Source organism: Nelumbo nucifera, chromosome 3 (genome assembly GCF_055504915.1).
Source record: "Nelumbo nucifera cultivar China Antique chromosome 3, China Antique-T2T, whole genome shotgun sequence".
NCBI classification, from domain to species: Eukaryota; Viridiplantae; Streptophyta; class Magnoliopsida; order Proteales; family Nelumbonaceae; genus Nelumbo; species Nelumbo nucifera.
In genome coordinates, this window is record NC_142651.1 from 16,183,768 (window position 1) to 16,202,622 (window position 18,855).

At 38.9% G+C, this 18,855-nt stretch overlaps 2 protein-coding genes and 1 long non-coding RNA gene across 3 annotated transcripts in view; 2 read left to right on the top strand and 1 right to left on the bottom strand.

Moving 5' to 3' along the window:
• Positions 1–1,583, top strand: part of LOC104598288 (hyperosmolality-gated Ca2+ permeable channel 2.3-like) — a 93,462-nt gene extending 91,879 nt beyond the window's left edge. Inside the window, exon 11 of the mRNA XM_010260280.3 lies at positions 1,125–1,583. Coding sequence (XP_010258582.1) covers positions 1,125–1,286 — 162 coding nt within the window. The 3' untranslated portion in view covers positions 1,287–1,583. The remainder of the gene's footprint in view (positions 1–1,124) is intronic.
• LOC148800979 (uncharacterized) lies at positions 1,112–4,167 on the bottom strand. The gene is made up of 2 exons (XR_016084058.1): positions 2,346–4,167; positions 1,112–2,185 (listed from the first exon to the last, which is right to left on the bottom strand). It is a non-coding gene; the product is annotated as an uncharacterized LOC148800979 (long non-coding RNA).
• A 7,173-nt stretch (positions 4,168–11,340) lies between these two features.
• Positions 11,341–15,664, top strand: LOC104598297 (protein argonaute 7-like). Its single transcript, XM_010260302.3, has 3 exons — positions 11,341–12,023; positions 12,676–13,909; positions 14,027–15,664. The coding sequence occupies exons 1-3, from the start codon at positions 11,690–11,692 to the stop codon at positions 15,495–15,497; spliced, it is 3,039 nt and encodes a 1,012-aa protein (XP_010258604.1). The 5' UTR covers positions 11,341–11,689; the 3' UTR covers positions 15,498–15,664.
• The last annotated feature ends 3,191 nt before the right edge of the window (positions 15,665–18,855 follow it).

Genomic DNA, 18,855 nt, shown 5'->3' on the forward strand with positions numbered 1-18,855 from the left:
AAGTATAAATATTACCCCTAAGTTTGTCACTTGGGGTATAGTTTAAATGGAGGTCATTCTTTAATTTAGTCAATGAACAAAGCAAGGTGTGTATTTATTTTAAAAATAAAGGAATTTGATAACGTATGCTGTTTTGGTCAACTAAATTTGACATACTTTGTTTGGGTAGGTGAAGAAATGAAAAATAAAAATGTCCAGGGAGATCATTGATATTTAAAAAGCAACAGGAGATAAGAGACTGATATATTGGAAGCTATTCTTTTGCAAGGAAATTATGTAGCCCCTTTCTACCTTGACCATCAGAACTGATTGATGAAATTTAGTGGAAAAATGCTTCCCAACAAGGGAGAACTAGGATTATATGAAAAATTAAAGGTACAATCAAAAGCTACCTATTATTGGGGGGAATATCTTGACTCATCATGCCTTATTTCTTGTTAACGGATACACCATCCAATGGTTTAATGAGAAAATGAAAGAAATATTTGTTCAGTGAAAAAAAGGATTTTAATTACTATTTACAATTACGATGAAAAATTTATTCCAGGGCACCAGTGTAAAATTCAGTAATTGTTTCCTATCGGATGGTCTTAAAGTTGGCAATAAAGGTGATATAGAGCTTCCTCTTTGGCCTGAAGGTCAAGGCTGGTTAGAAGAGTGACAGGTTGATGGACCATCTTAGATTAGTAGGGGGTTTTGTTGCATTTCTCAATTTACTAGTTGATGCCATATGGCTCACTAAAAGGAGTGGTATAGCAAACCCAAAATGTGCTATTATGGTGGCCCTTCTTCTACCTCTAGTCAGTATGACACCTTATATTCTTCTTAATACAACCAGTAGGATGATCCTACTACGAGTGTACCGATGTCTAGCTCTAATTCTATGAGTTGTCTTTGATTTCTTCCAGTTAATTCTCAAGGCAATTGTTGCTTTAGGGTAATTTCTTGATGTCAATCTTTTAATTAATTGACGTCTCATTGCAAATCCTTGTCTAATTATTCCAACAACTTATCCCTGGGCAAGCTCCATTTTTACTTGATCATTGTTTATTATTTCCTTTCCTTTCACTATGTTTGATGCCCCTATTGTCCTTGCATTGTACTGAGTTGTTTATTCGGTACAGAGTCTAATAAAGAAAGACAAAGAAGACAAGAATGATCCTTCAATGGATGAATTTCTCGATAAACTGGTTACTGCTTATCGGGACCCAGCTATGATGCCAATCCAGTACTCTACAAACAGTGATGGCCATACTTCTCCCCTTCTAACACCTGCTGAAGTTTGAAGTTGGAGATAGGATTTGCCTTCTTTTGATCTGTAACAATTATTTTCTAGTGTCACTACTAGGGAAGATGGAGGATAGGATCAGGATGATCTACCTAACATGCATTCTAGCATGTTTTTAGTATACCTCGCTGCTTCCGTTGTTGTTGTGGGATTTTAACAAAGCATTTTTCCATTGTATTATTAATTTATTATTGCATAGAACAACCCCTATAATTTCTAAGCTCCCTTTACTAATGTAGTCAAGGAATACATAAGGAAACATTCATTATCAGATCTTTGTTATGAACTTACGAAAGATCTTTGTGTATTGTAGCCTTGTAGGCTCAGTTTGGAAGGAGTACAAATGCAAATATGTAGAGGGCAAAATCTTATATTTTGTATTTCGTTTGTATTTATACTGTACATATTTATATTTGTACTCCTAAATGGAGCCGTAAGAAAAACAACATAAATTGGCACCCACAGAACATGCCCCACATGCACATCTCAGCGTGCATTAAGAACATCTCCGGTACAATTTCTTTGCGTGCCCCACTATGTTTAGGATCTCGAATCCAATGAACCCGTCAGTTCACGGAGAGCATGTACCCTCCAGGAGGCATGCACGTTGCTCAATGGGTCCTAACATAAAGTTAACGGGACTGCAATATTAACCATTTAAATGGTCGGTTGAACTGGCCGCTAAAAGAGAAAAAAAAAAGAAAAAACCCCATTTTGAAGCTTCAAAAGAATGATTCCCTCTCTCATTCGAACTCTCCTCCCACCCGGCCACCCCCACTCATCCAAACCTCAGACCACCGACGACCAACTGACGTCCGACAGAAATGGATCAACCGGCAATCGGTGGTAATCTCTTCTTCTTCTTCTTCTTCTTTGTGAACTCAGTGCTTCTTAAACCTGTAAATAAAAAATAAAAGATAAATCCAGGAAGAAGATTCAAAGATTTATCAGGTGAAATGAATCTAAGTTGCCATAGTGGATCCCTGGAGGGAGATTCAAAGAAGAGAAAGTAGATTCGAAGAAGAATAAGATTGGAAAGAGAGGAACAGATGCTTACCATCGGTTGATTCTTGCCGCTGGTTGACTCCACACTTTTGGAGCTCAGTTGTGCAGTGAAATCACCGGTGGTCTCTTGCTCCGGGTCTAGGGCTTGGATGAAAAAAATGGGGGGAAGGGGAGTTGGAATGAATCAGAGCAAACTGAAGGTAAGTCCTTGCTCTGGGTGAATGACGGTTCAGCTCAGGGTCAGAATTTGTAAGCCCAAAATACTGTTGGGGTAGGTGCTAACTCGGAATTGATGCCAATTCATGGGCTGGCGTTGGTGCATAGAGTATGAGTTGTTGACATTTTGAATGTTTATAACTTAGTGGAAATCTGCATTAGGCATGTCCGTATTTTTCCGTTTATTTTATCTTTTTCTGACTGGTTGAATTGGATTCACCCACTTAGTCAAGGAATTGTAAGGTGGGATGAGATGATGAATAAGACGGCCAGAGGCAGAGTCAGGTGGACCTAGGGGAGCCATGGCCCCCCTATGGTCCAGAAATCCATCCTCACTTGTGGGGCGCCCAATATGCACATCTCAGTGTGTATTGGGAACATCTCCCGAAGTCATCATTCAGAGATGTTCTAAATACACGGTTGGAATGTGCTGTGGGGCGCAGATGTGAATCCATCAGGGTGGTGGGTGGCAGAGATAAAGGTGTGGTTGGGCATCTTTGACACGGCTGAAGAAGCAGCCATGGCCTACAATTAAGCTGCTTGTTCGCTTCTTGACACCAATACTCTACCAATTTCTGGCCTTATTTATCTTCGTCTTCGGCTCTTCCCTCAAAAATCACCAATCTCCTCCTTAGACTCAAAGCCAGAAATAATTCTTCTGCATCTACGGCTAGTTCTTTATCCACAAGCCAAAAGCAACAGCAGAAACAACAACAATAACAATCTAGAGAAGTAGCAGAAGAGATACAAGACAAACAATTTTCTGATTTCTTTAATGATCCCGACGATTCAACCACCACCGACACCACTACCAGTACTACATGTATCACGACCACTAGCTAGTACCACTGCTACATGTATTAATCTGGAACCAAGTTTCACTGCCAAGGTAGACGAGGAAGTAAGAGAACCGGGTCTGGACTTCAAGTGGAGTGATATGGACCAAGCCTCCTCTGCATATGGTTGCAGTAGAGGCGGTAAAGGAGAGGAAAAGAGTGGACAGAATGAGGGAGTTTATCTTGTTATATATCATGGACTTTCAGTTTGTTGATGATATTGGGTCATCGTTATACTACTCTCCTTTTGAGAATACAGACGATGGGACGAGCATCTCAGCTTAAAGCAACAATTAAGAGGGTGAAATATGAGAGGAAGTGCTCGGCCTCTCTTTATGCCTTCAATTGGATTCCTGAATGCTTGAAGTTTGAGTTTGGATCTGAAAGTTCCAACCAGAGAGGTCAGAACAATTAATAAGCTCACAAAATGCATGCAAGAAAAATCAGGAGAAGATAAAGGATGCAAGAGATGCTGAAGTGCATCAGGTGCTGACACAGGAGGAGAATCCACACACTTGCACTTGCACAGACATGGGATCCTCTTCTTCGTCATTTTCGACGACTGAGCAACGATGGAGAATTGTCTCTTTGGAGGACCACTCTTGATCTCCCTCCCATCTGCTTGGCGATTTAACGTCTTAATTATGGGACTTCTCATCACCATAATTTTAACTTTTTAAATAGACTTTTATAGTTCAAATGCATTTCACGATAATCTCTTGATAGGTATGAGCTATGAGAGGCTTAAGCTTCCAAAGGAATATAGAGAGAGATAAGAATTGGGTTCTGGTGTCTTTATTTTACGTAATGCAGAGTTTTAAAGCGGACTGTGCGGCACGGCCTGGCACAACATGGGCCGTGCCCCAGTCAGTGTAGCAACTGGCCATGTCGGGTTTATATATATATAATTGTATACATCAAAATTTAATTTTTCTTTTCAATTTTTTTTTAAATCATGGCACATGGCCTGGCCCAGCCCAGCCAGGCCCAGTTGGGCTTATGTCGTTGGTAGTGCTGAGCTTCCCTTTTGAAGGTTTCGGGCCAGGCAAGCATGGCCTGCTTAGGCCAGCATGGCATGCCAACCTAGCACAAACGCTACAGTATGGGCAGCCTGCAAAAGTGGGTTGTGTCGACCCAACACAGCCCACATTACACCTCTAGTCCTCTACCTATTACCTACATGTATTTGCTAACAGCACAAAAAAGGTGATAATATCTTATGGCCCGTTTAGTTTGCAGTTGGAACTGGAATTTGGAATTGAAATCCTTCAAAATTGGAATTGGAATGGTCAATTCCCATAATCTGTTTGATTTAAACAAGAATTGAAATGGGATTTCATTCCAAGGGAGAGGAATGCCCATTCCCTTAAATGGGGGAATGTCATTCCACCAAGAATGGGAATGAGATTCTGATTCTGCCCAACCAAACAGTTGAAATTAGAATGATCCATTCTGATTCCAATTCCAGACCCCTATTCCTGTGAATCAAATGGGACCTTAGAATTCTTTTTTCTCTATTTTTTCTTTCATCCAAAACACATGATTTAAATATTATATATATGCTTAAAATATAATCAATTTTATTTAGATTCTCAGATATACAAAGGGTCATATCCTGGTTGGATATTATTAAATTCGACCATTTTATATTTCAATTTGTAGCTTCTCTTGGACGTACTTGTATGAAAAAAAAAGGAAAACAAAAAAAAAAAAAAGATTTCCTGATCTTCCAAAACCTTCACAAAACACAAACCTCCTTGAAGGAACCCACGTACAAGTAACCCCAGTACACATTAGAGTTAAGATCACCTGCCAATAAAATGCCTTCCAACACTCCTAACATTATCTGACACCACACATCTGATACATGATGAATCCCAATTTCAAGGTGAAATGTGCGATGATAGATCGATCATGTTGGTAGGTTGTTGGAAGTGTTGTATTGGCAGGAGATCCCAACTCCTACACATTAGCGTGCACAGAACTCAAGGGTCAAAATCAGCTTTTATACGAGACATTTCCAATCCGGCCCGTAAATGGCGTATGTTTTTGGGACTCCCCAGTCCGTAAATTGTTGTTCATGTTTCCAAGGTTCAGGGGTGAGGGGTTGATCTGCTGTCTGTCATCTTTCATATTATATGCCCAACAACCGAATCACTGGAAGTACTAGTTTATAAACTTTCAATTGAATTTACCGTATTAAGGTTAAATTCATAAATTGATTTTATTTCCATATTTTCACCATATCAGAGGATTACGTATGGGCTCAAACGCTACTGAAAAAGTTAGAAAGTTATATATGAGAGGCTACTGAACACTATGCGTGCAATTTGGACGGATTGGGTCAGGCGGGTCAACCTAAGCCCAAACCTAAAAATTCAAATCCTAACCCAACGTCTAGTATGAGTATGAATTTAGGCCCAATCCAAAATTTAATCCAATATAACTTGAATTGGGCTGGACGGGTTGGTCAAGTCAGACTTGACTACCACCTAACTGAACCCACAACCTAAGCCCCAATTTGAATTTATGTAAATCCAAGTTTTTAGTCCGAAGCATGGTTTTTAAAACCGAACTAGTCAGAGGTCCAGTTATCAGGTTGAATGCTTTAATCGTTCAAACCGAATGTTTGGCCCGTTTTGACAAAAAAATAAAAAACGATTAAAACTGTTCGAACGATTAATTGCCCGATTCAACAGTTTACTGACCAAAATCAACGATTTTGAGGGAAAATTCGATTTTTTAGAAAAACAAAACCAGTCACTTGACCAGTTCCCAATTTTTCTGGTCCGACCGCCTGGTCCAGTCCAGTTTTGAAAACCATGGTTTGAAGTCCAAAGCCTCAGATCCAACCTATGCAAAAGTTTGGATTGGTTTGAACTGGACTTGAATTGGACCCACCCAAACTATTAAAACAAATTGATTATTTCAAGTGAGATCCAAACACCTATTATTGATTTTCATTTTGAACAAAAGGTGGACACTCAAGGCAATATAGTATTTAATTCGAGTCCAAAGCCCTTATTATATCATATGTTTTCTTGTTTATTTCAACTATGATAAACTCCAGTATACAAATCCTAGGAATCCATGCATGCATGATACTTTGTAGCTACGAAATCCCATACATTGGAAATGATTCTTTATGCTTGAATACCCGATAAATCAAAGGGGAAGAAAACCACGTCATATGTTTGTTGTTGGCACTTGGCATATGATACCGGCCGAAACATATCGGCCATTTCAGATATATATAGAGGCCGAGCTGAATAATCTCACCAAGTTCCATTGATATTCACCGGTATGATCAATTTCAGTTAAGATTTTAAAAAATGACTTGGAATTAGAATCATTCTGGCCACTGGTTTTTGAGTTGATAGTTCGATCATTTGATTTGAATGAATGACCTATTTTAATGAAAAAATAAAAAATGACCAAAACTGTTGAATGTATTAACGGTTTAATCGCCCGAATCAGCAAATCACTGACCAATTTAACAATTTTTTGCCAAATACCGTATTTAAAGTAAAACAGAACCAATTTACCTGAACAATTCCTGAACCGAACAGTTCGACCATCTAAATCAACCACGATTCGAAAACATTAATTTCAATTCATATAAAATACAAAGGGGACAAGATGAACAGTAAAGCTAATAACAAACCATATCAAATCAATCTCGTGGAGAGCTTCAATAGGGTAGAATGATTTAGCCCTGCTGTTCTTATTATCAGAAGAAGCAGAAGAAGAGCGAATGAAAGAACGTACTAGCACAGATAATTTTCTAAATCAGATGCTCAAAATCATTTGGTTTGTTGATATATGGCAGGACCATGTTCTAATTGGGACCCAGCTATTAAAATGAAAAAGTTTTAATTGAGACCCACTCAACTGAGTAACCTGATTATTAAAACATGGAACGTGTGGAAACCATTGTTCCCTATACGTACCCCATGTACAAAAGAATCTAGTAAATATAATTTGTTGGATTGAAGTAGTCTTAAAAGATGAGCTACAGAAATGTATATTGGGTGGATAAAAATAGTTTTGTAGTCTAAATTTAAACAATAAACTAAGTTTGTTTGAACATGAGATAATTGCATTTATATTATTATTAAGCTAATTTTTTATGCATTTTATTCTTATCATCATCCAACCCTTATCTCAATTATATAAGGTTGGTTGGTTATATGTATCCAAGAATGGATTTTCGCCACTGGGTTTTATGTTAGTGGTTCGATCATTCAAGCCAATGATGATTCAAACGGTTGAATTAGTTTTCACCTTTAGATCAGAATGATGGATCATATATATATAATTTTAGGCGGAAGAGAAAAAAAACAGAAAGAAGGAAAGAAGAATGAATAAGCTTTGATTCTCTCTTCTCTAATAAATCAATCTTTCATCCAGTCGGTCAAAAAGACTCAAAACCCTTCTCTGTTTTTTAAACATTTTTATTATTGTAGTTTTTAATAATAATTTCATTATTTTACTATTAAACCTTGAACTGTTGCCCACACCAAACAGTTCAGCGGTACAAACCATCTGGGTCAGCAATTTTCCAACTGAGTCCGCGGTTTTTGGTAAAAATCCCTTAAGGACCGGTTTTGGGGTCAAACAGTTTGATCGCCGGTACCGACAACGAATTCTTAGCACTAAAGTTTCATGTGTTGCTAATGATTTAAAAAACAATTCAAAAACCAAAAGCTACCATAATTTGTGCAGTGTTGATAATAAATAAATTATGTAGACTTAATTTTTTTTTTTTTGCATTTAATACGTTAAAATTTAGTATCTTTCATATATGTCCATTCGTGCCTCAAACTTCCCAATGCTGGGTCCCAAGCATTGCAACATATATGCAATATTGTTACTTTGAACTTTGTTTATGAGAAAAATTCTTGCACAAATCTAGGGTCTTGTTCTTAATTCAATGACAAATATAATGAATGCAAATAATGAAATACTAAGGTGGTGTTTGATAACACTGAAATAGGGTTTTCAGAGATTGGGTGTCATTTGTGTAATTATATGTTAATGTCTGAATCATGCCTCTGAAAAATGATAATAGGTCTGATTTGGTAAGAGGTGATTTATGCACCAAAACACATGTTTCAAATGGATAATAATGATTAAATTGTCTTTTTTTTTAATATTACGTATGCTTTAAAAATAATAGGAAAGCATTTTTTTATTTTTATTTTAAGATATTAGATATACTACAATATAAATAAGATATTTGCCTTGGGTTTTGTACAGATAATAAAGGTTAAATCCAAATACCATGTATCTTATTTATGATCAAAACATACACATGTACATATCACATGCTCTTGTATGTCCTTGCTTTTAACATACGAGACTTCAGTTTTATCAAATGCCACCTAAGAGTTTCAATGTTAGAAATTATCAGAAATATAAGAAGTAGACAAAAGCAATAGAGGCAAGAAGTAAATTAGTGATTGGCTATATATGATAAATCCAGCACTTAGAAGAATAGAACGCCCTAGGCTCCTCTAAGATATATATCTTCCTTCTGCTAGGTAGGCTCCACTAAAATGTCTAATCAGCACATTCGGACTATCTCCTTAAAAAAACTGGAATAAATAACAAAGAAAAAAACAAGAGACCCATAACCCCTAAGTGGATAGGTGGGTCCTTTCAATGCCACTACCATAAGCATGTAGGCAAAAGATGAGGCAAAAGCAAGGCTTAAAGTTTGTGGAACAATAAATAAAGTGTAAGCAAAGGATGGCCAAGGAGACGAGAAGACACAGTGCCGTGGGTCTTACAGTATCTCTCCATCTTTTTTAATTTTTATTATACTCATGCATGCTAGAAGGAGTGAGCACATGATGCTATTGAATATTGGGTCTAGAGGTGACCTAGTATTCTTTCCTAGAAGGGTGTCCTAGGGCTAGAAACCACAGTCCTTTTTCCCCTTGTTCTCAATGAGTTTTCAACCCGCCATTGATTTTGATGGTTGAATCGTTTGAATCGTCATCCCGTCATGATACAGGGCCTATTTATCATAAAACTTGAAAGTCTTTCAAAATCTGTTGACTTGGTCAAAAATCATTTGACTCAGGTAGTTGAACCGTTCGCCCTCCTCACAGAAGCATAGATTATATACTAAATGTATATATAAACTTCCAAATCCGATCATATTATTTTGGGGTAATTTTTTGATATATATATATTACGATCTGACTCATTCAACCTGAATGGATGGTCGAACTGGCGACCCACTATCTGGAGGCAAAAAAAATTGTTATCAATACAAGCTTCTATTAAGTTATTATTGAAATGAAGAATTTATAAAAAACAGGCCTGGATTCCTGTTTCACCACATGGCAGCCTGGGTGGTAAGTTCAGGTGAGTAACCCTTTGCCACGTGTCAAATGTAATAGATTTCCACTCTGATTTCAGCTTAAATTACAATTAACCCTGTGATAGAATAAGCAACCTGAAGAATCCTTGTTTTCTAATACAAAAATACAAAATGCTACTCTCATGTGTAACATATGATCACCAAAAACCAAAAGAATCTTATCATCTTCAATCTACTTAGGCTATATTTGGTTTGATAGAAAATAAGAGAGAAACAAGTTTATCAATCCAAACACAGCCTAAAGTTTCAACTGCCAATTTACCTTGAGATAAATGTCATACAAATGGGCCAAATTAAAGATGCAGCCATTAATCTAGATAATTCAGACAATCTGCTAAGAAGTACAGCTTGATTCTTAAAAGGGTTTGAGAGTACCGTTTGATTGACAGGTTAAAATTACCATTATGAAATTCTAAATGTATCACGTGATCACATGTTATCTGCCAAAGTGAAGGCATCTGTAAATTGTCAGTTACCTGAAGTATAAGTGCAGAGTAAGTTTAGAAACTCGTGTGAGTATTTGTTACTTGGATACCAATATATGTATTTTATCTAAATCTTATCCTGTTATCTGAACATTAAGACTGTCTTTGGTTTGATAGAATATAAGAGAGAAACAGAAAATCTTTCCACCATATATAATCCAGAGGTGCTCCATTAGATTGGCAATTTAATATTTTTCATTTTAGCCCTCATGTAGCTGAAATCAGAAAACCCATGTTAGTAATTGATATACAGTGATTCTCTCTCTCTCTCTCTCTCTATATATATATATTTCATTACTAGTCATATTGGTTGTAATGTTAGACCATAGGTGGCTAGGTGGAAAGTGGGGAGAGAATTGTTAACAAAATGAGTCATTTATGATTACTATCTTTGTTTGAGCCTTTGAGGAATCCCCTCAGCCTGTACAAGGGGAGTCATGTCCATGGCTGGGCATCTCTGTACAAGGGAATCTGCATAATCCCACATTAGTTGCTTATGAGGCCCCATCCTTTAATTGCACAACAGGGGCTATAGAACAGCCTCTGTCATAAAAAGAATCCAATGCCTGAGTTAGTTTTAGTTACATTTTTCCCATTTTCTGTTCATTATGAAAGTTCCTTTCTATGAGGTTCTGGAGAGGTCGTATCATCTTTCACTCTGTGGTTAAATGGTTATTGATAACTTGGTAAGAACCCAAACAGTCTTTCACTCTCCTATGGTAGAATATCCTTGGGCTGGAAGCTTGGAAGCATCCAATTAAACTAAAAAATCGCATCAGTTAGTAAGTTACAGAAAGTACGAAATTGGAAGAATGAATTAATTAATCTGGCAAGGTTGTTAGGTCATCCAAGGTCATAGATGTGTGTGCGAGTCGAGTGTTTTGTTTTCTACTAATTTCACCAATGTCAGTGTTTCCTATCGACATCCGTTTTACTGGTTACCATGTTAAGTGACTTAAAAAACTCTGGTCTCTGTTTGGGTACACCACCTTGGTTTGCACTTGCATAGCTAAGCTACCCTACCCATTGCATTCCATGGATAAATCCAAAACAAAATTTGCTTTTATTCTCCTTTTATCTTTTTCCTGTTTTTTTTTTTAAAGAAAAATTGGCTAGGCAGAGGCAGGCGATTGATGGATTCCCTCTGTGGGTGTGTAGCTGTAGCCTTTTCCTCTGTTTTAAGGTTAACCCAGACTCTCCTTTCCGCTTGGGATTTATATTGCCAGCATCATCCACCTCTGCAAACTGAACTGTACAGAAAAAACCCAACCCCTCTAATATTCAAAACCGATTCTCTCTCTCTCTCTCTCTCTCTCTCTCTCTCTCTGCAATTACTACTGTCTGCACAGCCTCAGACGCCTCTACCACAAAGGAGGTCAGCAACACAAAGTCACAAACCCCACATCCTCCTTCTCTCATATGATCATCATCCCCCTTTCTCTAGTTCTGTTTTTCTCTCAACAAAAAAATGGAAGAAACAGAAGACCCAAAAAGTGGCAGGAAATGCACTTCTAAGACCAGGAGTTGCAGAGGGAGGACGGAACCTAATCAGTATCATCATCAACTGCTGCAGCATTCGTATCGTAATGGCTTTTACTACCAGAACCGCTATCAAACATTTCCGGGCCTTCTTCCTCTACCTCCTCCAATACTGCTTCTGCCGCTACCTGCAACTCCACTGCCTCATCATAACGAGAACTTAAGATCACATACCCATTTGCAGAAGGCTTCACGGAAGCAGAAGAAGCCTCCTAGAACTACCCCCCCTGATTTCCAGGTCCCAGTTTCAACAGTTTCACAAGGTAAAGTATTTTCTCTCATTGCTCTGTTATTCCCTTTAGTAACTGTATATACCAAGTTCCTGATGATAGATTAATAAAGAGAACCTAAGAACTCCTCTCATACGTGAAAACATGCACCTGAATCGCTTCAAGATGATAAAGAACACGCTAGAAGGAATATGGAATCCTTCTGTCCTTTTTTTAACTAATGTTTTCTTTCGTTTTTTCGTTTTTTCTATACCTTTCTCTTCTGTTTCTATCTTCTATTCTGGCTGGGAGTAGAACACGATACACTTCTTTGAGAAGAAATTATCTTCAAGATGATCGAAGAACATATAGCAACAAGGATGAAATCTTTTCTCTTTCATGCTTTGCTTTTATTTCGTTCTTTCCAGTTTCTGTTGTTTTCCTGGGGAAGGGAGGAAGTATGATACAATTTACTAGGAGATGTAACCTTGTTATGCAAATGTTCATTACCAATCTTAAGTTCTGAACATAAGAGAAGTTTACTGTTGACAAGAATCCAACTGGGTAACTCTTATACTTCAGAGTTTCAAGTTTGTTTTTTTAAGCTTTTTCCCCTTTTTTTTGCTCTAGAATATATGTTTTCGATGGTTCGATCATGACAAAATCTTCTCTTGCCATGACTTGTTTTTTCACATATTTAAAACAGTCCCACAGGGCCTCCAGCAGAAGGCCGGGAAGCTCTCCGGAGGAGAAGATGAAAGTGCGCAAATGACCGTCAATCCACAGTCTCTAGTGGCAACAAGGAGACCAGATAATGGTGGCCTTGATGGTGCAGCAATCCCTCTACTTGCCAACCATTTCCTAGTTCAGTTTGATCCTTCCCAACGAATTTTCCATTACGATGTTGAGATCTCTCCACATCCTTCCAAGGAAGTCGCTCGGATGATCAAGCAGAAACTTGTACAGGACTATTCTGAAATGCTATCAGGTGCTCGTCCAGCTTTTGACGGCAGAAAGAATCTGTTCAGCTCTGTCGAGTTCCAAAATGACAAGCTTGAGTTCTTCATTAGGCTCCCAATGCCCACAGCCAAAGCATGGTTGCCCGTGGGTGAGAGCAGCGACACGACAGAGAAGCGCCCACAACATAAGCTCTTCCGGGTAAACATCAAGCTTGCTTCAAAGCTGGACGGAAAGGAACTGAGCAGCTACTTGAGCAAGGAGGGTGAGGACTGGGCTCCTCTCCCACAGGATTATCTCCATGCATTGGATATTGTCTTCAGAGAGAGCCCAACAGAGAAGTGTATACCCCTTGGGAGGTCACTCTATTCCAGCACAATGGGAGGAGCTAAAGATATTGGAGGAGGAGCAGTTGGGTTGAGAGGGTTCTTCCAGAGCCTCAGACCAACCCAACAAGGACTAGCCCTTAATATCGACTTCTCTGTGACAGCTTTCCATGAGAGTATTGGCATAATCTCCTATCTGCAGAAGCGGCTTGAGTTCCTGCGGGACCTTTCTCAGAGGAAGACCAGAGGTTTGGCCAGGGAAGAGAAGAGACAAGTTGAGAAGGCTTTGAAAAACATCAGGATATTTGTATGTCATAGAGAAACTGATCAGCGGTACCGAGTCTTTAGCTTAACCGAGGAAGCTACAGAAAACCTCTGGTTTAGGGACAGGGATGGGAAGGATTTGAGACTGGTGGATTACTTCAAGGATCATTACAACCATGATATACAGTTCAGGAACTTGCCATGTTTGCAAATTAGCAGGAGTAAGCCGTGTTACTTGCCTATGGAACTCTGTGTGGTCTGTGAAGGACAGAAATTTCTTGGTAAGCTCTCAGATGATCAGACGGCGAGGATCCTTGAGATGGGCTGCCAGAGGCCAAGAGAAAGAAAAGCAATTATCAATGGAGTCATGGTAGGATCATTTGGGCCAACAAGGTAAGTCAGAGATTTCTCAATGACTCTTACTTTTCCTTCTTACCTGTTGCCTAAATTTAACTTTGAGCAATATCATTTGTAAGTTGCTAAAGGCCAAGATTTGTTTTCCATTAACAGTGGCGACCATGGAAGAGAATTCAAGTTCCATGTTTCAGAAGAGATGACCCAGTTGAATGGGAGAGTACTTCAACCTCCGAAGTTGAAGCTAGGGGATGGCGGTCATATAACAAATCTAATTCCATCTCGGCATGACCGACAGTGGAACCTCTTGGACAGCCATGTTTTTGAAGGAACACGAATTGAAAGGTGGGCACTAATAAGTTTTGGGGGCACCCCAGATCAGAGAGCCAGTATTTCGAGGTTCATGAACCAGCTCTCACAAAGGTGCGAACAGTTGGGTATCTTTCTTAACAAGAATACAGTCGGTAAACCCCAATTTGAACCAATCCAAGTCCTCAACAATGTCTCCTTACTGGAATCCAAGCTCAAGAAAATCCACAGAGCATCATCAAACAACCTCCAATTGCTTATATGTGTAATGGAGAGGAAGCATAAAGGATATGCAGATCTGAAACGTATTGCTGAGACAGGTGTTGGGGTTGTTACACAGTGTTGCTTGTACCCCAATCTTGATAAGCCGAGCTCGCAATTTCTGGCAAATTTGGCTCTAAAAATCAATGCCAAGGTTGGAGGGTGCACTGTGGCTTTGTACAACTCATTATCTTCCCAAATACCAAGACTGTTTGCTCCTGATGATTCTGCAATTTTCATGGGTGCCGACGTGACCCATCCACACCCACTGGACGATTTCAGCCCCTCCGTCGCCGCTGTTGTTGGCAGCATGAACTGGCCTGCGGCCAATAAATACATTTCAAGAATGAGATCACAGACCCATCGACAGGAAATTATACAGGATCTAGGTGAAATGGTGGGAGAACTGCTGGAAGATTTCTACCAGGAAATGAACAAGCTTCCAAATAGGATTATCTTCTTCAGAGATGGGGTGAGCGAGACCCAGTTCTATAAAGTGCTTAAAGAGGAATTACAGGCAATTAGAACAGCCTGTTGTAGGTTCCCCAGTTATAAGCCTAGCATCACCTTCACGGTAGTTCAGAAAAGGCATCACACAAGGTTGTTTCAGAAAGAAACAGATCACTCATCTTCAGCTGGAGCCAAGATCTTCAATGAGAACATACCCCCAGGAACTGTTGTAGATTCCGTCATCACCCACCCAAAGGAATTTGATTTCTATCTTTGTAGCCACTGGGGAATGAAAGGGACAAGTCGGCCAACCCATTACCATGTTTTGTGGGATGAAAACAGGTTCAGCTCTGATGAACTACAGAAGCTGGTGCACAATCTATGCTACACTTTTGTGAGGTGCACCAAGCCGGTGTCGTTGGTCCCTCCAGCGTACTATGCCCACCTTGCTGCGTATAGAGGTAGGCTTTACCTCGAGAGGTCGGACACAGCAGCATTTGCAAGAAGTGCAGCAGCTGCAGCTTCACCCTCCCGAGCTGCCCCACCAAAGACAACTCCATTGCCCAAACTTAATGAAAAAGTTAAGAAGCTCATGTTCTACTGTTGACGAGTCTACTCCAATGTCCCCTTACTGTGGATATTATATATTCTTTAATCCACATATATATAGAGATAGAGAGAGAGAGAAAGAAATTGAACACATGAAAAAGGAAAAAAAAAATTAGAAACACTGCTTTATTAATGCTTATATATCTATCCAGATAAAGAGAATCCTACTTGTTAGTCACCAAGGCTCCGTTGTTTGGTTGTATGTAAAATGAAGAATAACGAATGATTTCCATTTTCCAATAAGAATATCATTTTACAATATTCTGTTCCATACAAAATGACTGGAAAATTAATGATTTTTTCTGAGAGCAGTAATTGTAGGGAAACTGGAAACCCATTCTTTATAGTTTTCATAAGTCGTATTCTGAACTCTGAAGAGAAACACCAAAAGAAAATTTGGAAAATCGTGCAAACATCCATCAAAACATTCAGGTTAACTGAAATACCAGAAAATTAAAACTAGGGAAATTTATCATTATTCATTGTTCTTCATTTTACATGCAGTCCAAGGGAGTACCCACCCATATGCATCAACAACGATATTACCTGGCAGTTTCAAAATCCAAGCATTTCGAAACTCAGTTTGAGGTTTGAGCTGCACCAGTTGACCCATGACTCGCTTTTCAAAAACCCAAGCATCGATCGGTTCAGCAAAGGATCTTTTTCTTCTAAACAGTCAATATTGGGCTGGCTACCTGCTACAAAACCCTAGGGAACTGAAAATGTTAACATCACATCTCACAAATGGTAGCTTCCAACGTCTATACTTCCACACACATACGAAGATGATGGAACCGGCCACAGTCCACTTGAAGCTTGAAGATGTGGGGAGCTGATTTGATCTCCTATAAAAGCTGGTTCTTTGGTTTATAGAGTAGAGACTCTACAGAAATGCCGTGTAGAAGGTGGAGTTTTCTGTTCGGAGTGGCAGCAGTGGTTTGCTGTTGCAGCCCAGTGCCAACAGTAGATTAGGGAGCGACTCTGGGACATACATGAGCCTATGTGTGATCCACGTCATCCTCTGTTCCTTGACACGTGGATGTCAGAGTCATCTTTTGAGCTAGCCTTTTTGTACCAAAAAGCATAAAAAGAGATTAAAAATTAATATTGGGAAAGAGTTACCAGTAGAAGCAGTGCAATATCTGAAATAAGCTTGATAAAATCTATCTACGCTGTGCATCTCCGAAGTAAAGAACAAAATACCTATACACAGAGAGCCAGAGAGATTGAGAGGGATGAATAAATTGTAAGTAGACATTTATGCAGCAACACTTGGGAACTTCGCCCTATGCGTGCTGCATTGCAGGCTGGCTTTTCTCTCAAAGCCCGAAGCGTTCGTCGTAAGAAAGTTTTACGTGGGAATTCGTTTGGAGTCGACGATGGGACGTGGAGAAGGAGAAGAAGAAGAAACCGGTGTGGGGGTAGTTTCGGGATAGAGAAAAGGAGTGAAGCTTTCATAATCACTGCAACATTCCCGTTTTCCATGCATGCAAACAGCTCTGCATGGCTGACAACTATAGAGCTAAAAGCTTTAAAATAAGCCCCGATTAGTGGACCCACAAAGGGAAGAAGGAAGATACCCACCCATGAAACCCCAGTTGCTGAAGCAGCAGGTCAGCTACAGCTGCAGCTAGCACCAACAGTAATAAAGTGGAGTGAATGAAGTCATGAACATGAGAGAGAGAAGAAAATGAAACATACAAAAGACCAGAAAAGATGGGTTTTGCAGGGAATCACTAGAAATCTGACTTTCGACTTCCCTTTTTGTCTCTCTCATTCTCTCGATTTTGAGGCTTTGAGGCTATTGCTTGCATTAAAGGCTCTTTAATCAGATCAGACACTAATGCCTGGTTCTAAGGCAATAAACACAAAAAAACTTTGGCCTGTTTCACTTGTAGCTTTCGACCAACTGGTCTGTGGGCTTCGCATCTGGAAGAGGGAAATTTGACCGGGGTAGAACGTTTTTGCCCATCAGATAAGCATCTTTCGTAGGATGCCCTATGGCTCTCTTATGTGGGCCTCCTTTAATGATAAATCCCAATCAGCTGATGTCCCCACACTTTTCCACATAGCAGTAATAATAAACAATAATATACTAATGGCATTAATGAAAAAGACTTCATCTGTACTTGTATCCCCCCACCCCCCTCTCTCTTTCTGGTTCTGCATTTGAGGCAAATAGCAACAAGGGATAAGCACTTTTAAGTACTGAAGTACTGGAGATGGCCAAAGAAAGGGACAGAAAGAGTAGAAAACCATTGGGTGTGGGGACTGGCTTCTTACCTTCTTTCACTTTCTCTCCCAAGTATTTTCAGTATGTTTTGTCGTCAGTTCTACTCTTTTGTGCAACTTTTATACACCACCTTTTGTTGTGGTTGTATCCATTATCAAGAAATCTTCCAGTACCACATTATATGAAATATTAATTCTTTTCACAAATAGGGTCTGCTGGTCGGCTCGTTTAACCCCGAGTTTGAAATTGTTTCAGGTAGCAATAATGCCAAACCAATAAACAGGGTCCCCCGTCCACAAGGTATCCCATTAGAGGGTGAAGAGGGTAATAGATATGATGGTGCTGTTTTGTTGACTCCAGTAGTCATTTAGAGAAGGGATTTGTGTCAGTAGAGATTAGCCAACTCATCATCATCTAGGCTAGGTGTGCATTTAAGCCATGAATTTTAGTTCACAAATCACGACTTAATTTTAAGTAAAAAGGGCATGTTTAGGTTGAAAGCAAATGCTTCTTCTGGCAAAGTGCCGAATAGATATGAGTTGAAATTTATCTCTTGAAAAATTTTTAACTACTTTTGTAATTAAGTCAAATTAATCGGAGAGACAAACTCTTTATAAAAGGGAAGCCAAGATTTAGATTTTCCATTTTCTTTTCTCATGTTTAGGTTTTCCCATTGCAATGAATCACCCCCCCACCCATGCTCATTCTTTAAAATCAGGATTCTACCTAGGCGTGATAATAGTATTCGAAAATCCAATTTTGAATTCGATATTCGGCATAATCGAATCAAATTCGGATAATTCAAATATTTAATCGGTCGAATTTAGATATCCTATTCTTACCGAATAGTTAATCGGATTCGAATTTGGATATGACCTGATTCGATTCGATAAATATTCGAATTCGATTGATTATTTAATTCTTATATAATATATATAATATTTTATATAATTTATATATAATAATTAAGTTATATAAATAATTTATATATTTATATATTTTATATCAATAGAATATTTATTAATTATCTAAAATAATTAATTAATTGGATTCGAATTCGGATATTACCTTATCCGATTCGAATTCGATCCATTTACACCCCTAACTCTACCAAACTCTTTAT